This window comes from Arachis ipaensis, chromosome B6 (assembly GCF_059453495.1).
Source record: "Arachis ipaensis isolate K30076 ecotype BB chromosome B6, ASM5945349v1, whole genome shotgun sequence".
In the NCBI taxonomy this organism is placed as follows: Eukaryota; Viridiplantae; Streptophyta; class Magnoliopsida; order Fabales; family Fabaceae; genus Arachis; species Arachis ipaensis.
In genome coordinates, this window is record NC_142441.1 from 96,962,430 (window position 1) to 96,967,332 (window position 4,903).

The 4,903-nt window shown below is 33.3% G+C and overlaps 1 protein-coding gene across 2 annotated transcripts; it reads right to left on the reverse strand.

The window, feature by feature from the left end:
* Positions 1 to 1,067: 1,067 nt before the first annotated feature.
* LOC110263773 (E3 ubiquitin-protein ligase AIRP2) lies at positions 1,068 to 4,604 on the reverse strand. Of its 2 annotated transcripts, none has more exons than XM_088491934.1 (6): positions 4,031 to 4,604; positions 3,514 to 3,739; positions 3,364 to 3,430; positions 3,037 to 3,268; positions 1,414 to 1,758; positions 1,068 to 1,300 (listed from the first exon to the last, which is right to left on the reverse strand). In XM_088491934.1, the coding sequence occupies exons 3-5, from the start codon at positions 3,404 to 3,406 to the stop codon at positions 1,752 to 1,754; spliced, it is 282 nt and encodes a 93-aa protein (XP_088348060.1). In that variant the 5' UTR covers positions 3,407 to 3,430; positions 3,514 to 3,739; positions 4,031 to 4,604; the 3' UTR covers positions 1,068 to 1,300; positions 1,414 to 1,751. The 2 variants fall into 2 exon arrangements, with proteins under 2 accessions (XP_088348060.1, XP_088348059.1); XM_088491933.1 differs by having other exon boundaries at positions 3,037 to 3,271.
* Positions 4,605 to 4,903: the final 299 nt, after the last annotated feature.

Here is a 4,903-nt window from a genome sequence, read left to right on the forward strand (position 1 = left end):
ATCATGCTAGAAATGCTCTCTCACATTGGATTAGGTTGGGGGTTGGATGGATATTGTGACATTTAATCCTACCAATACTTTGATCTATGAATGTGTGTGGTATAATCAGTGACCAAACTTCATCTCTTTCCATGAGCAATTAAATCAAAGAATTGGGAAATTGTTCAAGCTTAGAGAGATTGGATTACCAAGGAATTGGGATCCAATCACTTAAGATTGCCAAGGAGATCAATGAATGCATTGATTGAGGAAGAGATGAGAATGAACTTGATCCGGAGGATTGCAATATCTCTTGATCCCAATGTTCATTTTATTTTTAGTTCTTACATTTACTTTTCTTGCCATTTTACTTTTATGCACTTTATTGCTTTCTTTACTTTTATGCCAATTACATTTCCTTGATTACTTATCACTCCAATATGATTCGTCTAACTAGGATAATTAATCAACTATTGATTGCTTAATCCGTTAATCTCTGTGGGATTCGACCTCACTCTTTTGTGAGTTATTACTTGACGACAATTCGGTATACTTGCCGAGGAAAATCTGTTGAGAGACAAGTTTCCGTGCATCAATAATATGCTTAATAAAATCGACGACCTTGCCGTCGATATTTGATTTAATAAAATCGACACAATTGTCGTCGATTTAATTATTTAGATAGCGACAAATTATGTGTCTATATTTTGTTTTTTTGTCTATTTTAAACTTAAAAAGCGACAACTCTGCCCTCGATTTTAATAGTTATATATTTTAATTATTTTTTGCCTATTTAAAAAATAGTAAACAATTAATGCAAATAAACTTTTAAATATAGAAAAAAAAAATAGTAAACAATTAATACAAATAAACTTTTAAATATTAGATAATAAATTTACAAACTTATCAAAATAATAAATAATCCTCTAATATAAAGATTCAAGACAAAATAAATAATCCTCATTAATTAACTAAATCATTTCTTTTCAAATTCTTTCTACAGTTTTTCTTTTCCAATCACTATAGCTATCAGTATACATTATCATAACTACCCTTCTCATTTTCTATGCATTATTACAAGAACAAAATAATAATAATAATGTTGACTATCTTAATTATATTTTCATCTTCTTTCAGTCATCATAAATATTCTCTGAAAACAAATTAAATTTCTATGCATTATTACAAGAACAAAATAATAATAATAATAATGTTGACTATCTTAATTATATTTTCATCTTCATTCAGTCATCATAAATATTCTCTGAAAAAACAATTTAAAAATGATGAATAAGAATGAAAAATCACCCTCTTCCATTTCCTGCATACAAAAAAAGAAGGAGTTTGATTATGATTATGCGTGCAGCGTGCATATCACTAGTAACTTACATATACATTAACTAATTAATTAATCAGAAAAGAATAATTTAGTACCTAATGATTGTGCAGCACTGTGATTTATCATAAGAAGGTATATGAGACAATGGAAAGTGAGTGTTGTTAATTGATGGAAATGGATCCTCTCCAGTTTTTTCAACACTTGAGGAAATGCAGTGTGATCTTTCACCATTAACTTTATAAGTGGGGCCAAAATTAAATATGAGAGAGAGTGTAATAAAAGGTGAGAGATCACAATTGACACCATCCAGTTTTTTCTTTACTGGAGAGGATCCACTCCCGTTAATTGATAGAAGCTGGCGTGAGTAGGTAACAACATTCATGATGATTATGAACGGTACTGATCATGCGTTAGACAAAGGTGAAATTACATATTAGCACCTGACAAATCACAATGCAAAAAAAGAAAAAGTTAAAGTTAGAATTAGACAAAGAGGTTTGGAACCAAAAGCAAAAACCAAGAAAAGCATCAGAGTTTAAAAAATTAATTAAAATAAAATAAAATAATCACTAATCAGCTAATTATAAATTAAAATAGAGATATTTTGCATATATTCTGTTGTATTAATCATGATGCAAAATTCACAAACAATATGGTACAGAGGAGTTTGTACAAGAATTCAACCTACTAAGCCTCTTAAAGAAACAAATAAAATGAGCTACTATAACTGCAGCAACATAAACTAAAGAGATTTAATGGGAAAAAAAACTCTGAAAAAAGCTGAAAAGAAATATGACATAAACTGATAAAAAAACATTATGGCGACAAATGATTAAGGGGGGAGAAACAATGATTAGCTTCTTATGTATAGAAAAGGGGAAAAAATTCCATGTTTATTAACACAAAATAAACTTAAAAATTCCCCCAAATTGACATTATTGACATGGAACAAGCTAAACAGCAATAGCCATCCATGAATAAAAGGCATGAACAGCAGCAAATAATCTGAGACAGTAGGATGATCATGAAAAAGAAAAGAAACAGGAAGAGCATGCACAATGAACAAAGAAACAGGGATAAACTAGTTTCATTGACTCACATTCGAGAGTGCCGCCACACCACAAGGCAGAGTGTAATTGAATACTATGTTTATGAATTGAAATTGATTATTTCCAAGATAACCCATGAGTCTTCTGCCAACACAAGACACTTTCATGTTCCCAATATGATCCTTTAATTCACTTCTAACCCATAGGGTAAGAAATATTCCTACCATTTGCTTGCTTGCAACAACACAATACCACACAACATTTTCCCACTAAGTACCACTAACTAAATCAGTCAGTATCTGCTATTGCATCCAATGATGAACCATTACTATTGCAAAAGAATTATCAATGTAAAGACCCAAAACACTAAGTAGATATATTATCATGTATCGAACCAAATTTCAATCGGATGATGATATTGGATATCTAAAATTGAAGACAATGTTTTTGATGAATTATCTAAGAACATATTGCAAACAACTTAAGCACCAATATTGCAGTCAATATTGCCCTTCATTGCCTTCTTTCTCATAACAATATTCTAGTGCTAATCAACAACTAAGCATGAAAGCACCCTAAACACTGCCAAATAACATTCAACTACAAAAATATATTGATGGAAAAGTACAAAGAATCATGATGCAGTAGCAACCAAGAAACAGTGAGTACCATTCACAGTAACATTTCAGGCACATAGCATGGATGCAGTTAGGCAACACAATTTTACTATTCACTTCCATGCATATTCCACATTCTTCTTCTCTTTCAATGTCTATATCAGAATATTGTTGATGATCCTCATCGTCTCTTTTTCGATACCTCTCCATACAAACAGCCTTCTGTTTCTTATCCTTTAAATCTGTAACCCCTTTCTGAAGTTGTAACAAAGACAGATAAATTACTGCTGATCAATGCAAAAACTCAACAAATCAGCCAAATTAACTGACACAAAGATGCAAAATAACTTATCATACAACAAAATAGAGGAACAAATACCATAGAATTCTCTAATGCTAGCTTTCATTTCATGAGTAGACATGGTAGTTGTTCCATCCACATATACCTGCACCATGAGAAACATTTTTCAGCCTATCCCAATTTCTCAGCTCAATATGAAAAATCCCAATAACTAATCATTGTCTATACCTTGTAAATTAGGATTCTTAACAAGCCAAGTGCTCCAGAGAATCCAATGACGAAGGAACTGCCATCTCATCCATGCCTCCTTCTCGTCTCAACTGCTCCCCTAAGCACAGGCACTGCATCATGTTCTTCAAACTCCTCCTCTTCTTCCTCCTCCCCTGCCTATTTCCATTTCCCATGCTTTCTCAACTCACCCAATAACTTCCCACAAGCCACAACCGTTGAACCACTGTCACATATCAAATTCAAATGAAATCACAAAATCATCACTGAAAACAACAAAAACTGTTTCCATTTCCTATTCAATTAAACATTTAAACTAAATTAGTTTTCCAAAAAAAAAACAAAACAAAACCGAAAACCTCAGCTATATGTTCAGGGAAATCATATCAAAATCTCACCATCCGAAATTGAAAAGTGATAAGAATCAAACGAATTCAACGGAAAAATAAGTAATGTCACAAAACTAAAGCGAAACCGATGCAAAAATAATAAATTCGCTAAACAATCAAATAGGAACCTCGTACATGACTTCAGTGGTGAATTGAATTGAATTGAGCTCTCAATTCAGGAACCGGTGGAGAAGTCGGAAACACAAAAGAAGAAAAAAAAATTGAAACTGAAAAAAGAAAGAATAAAAGAGAGCTATGATTAGAGCAAAGTAAAAGTAACCTTTGGTATTTGAGAAAAAGAAAAGTAGAGGGAAAAAGCAGAAGGGAGATGAATAGTAACGGCGATTGCTGAAATTCTAGCAATGCATCCATCAATTGAGAGAGAGTGGAGAAGGACCAAAGTAGGAGGAGCGAGGGTAGCAACAGAAAGAAGGAGCGACGGCGGCACGGCAGCAGCAGAGTGACAGGCGGCGTGAGCAAGAGGAGCGACAGCGGCATGGCAACAACAGAGCACGACGGCGGCACGAGCAAATGGAGTAACGGCGGCGCAACCGTGACGCCAGCAACGGAGATTAGGGTTGGTGAATTTGGGGTAAAATGAGGGTTGGTGAGAAATGTAGAAAAGAAAAAGGATGAAACAGAGGGTTGGTGAGGAATATAGGGGTAAAATTGTGTTTCTGAAGTTGGAGGCGGGAGGTAGGAGCGGGGTTTGGTATTTTTAGCAATAAAAATTGACGGTGTTGATGTCGATTTTAATTTGAAAAAAGTAACGCGTTTTGCGTCTATTTTATACATTAAATCCACACCGTTTATTTATTTTTAGAAAATAATTTAGACCGTTTAAATTTATCGATGGAAGTATTGTCGATATTTTAAATATAAAAATAAATGTAATGTCCGTCGATTTTAAAATAAAAGTATTTTCTGCCGCTACTTTGTCGACCATATGACGATAGTTAAAAATGGTTTAATGCAGCACAAAAAAAAATCGACGACAAGGC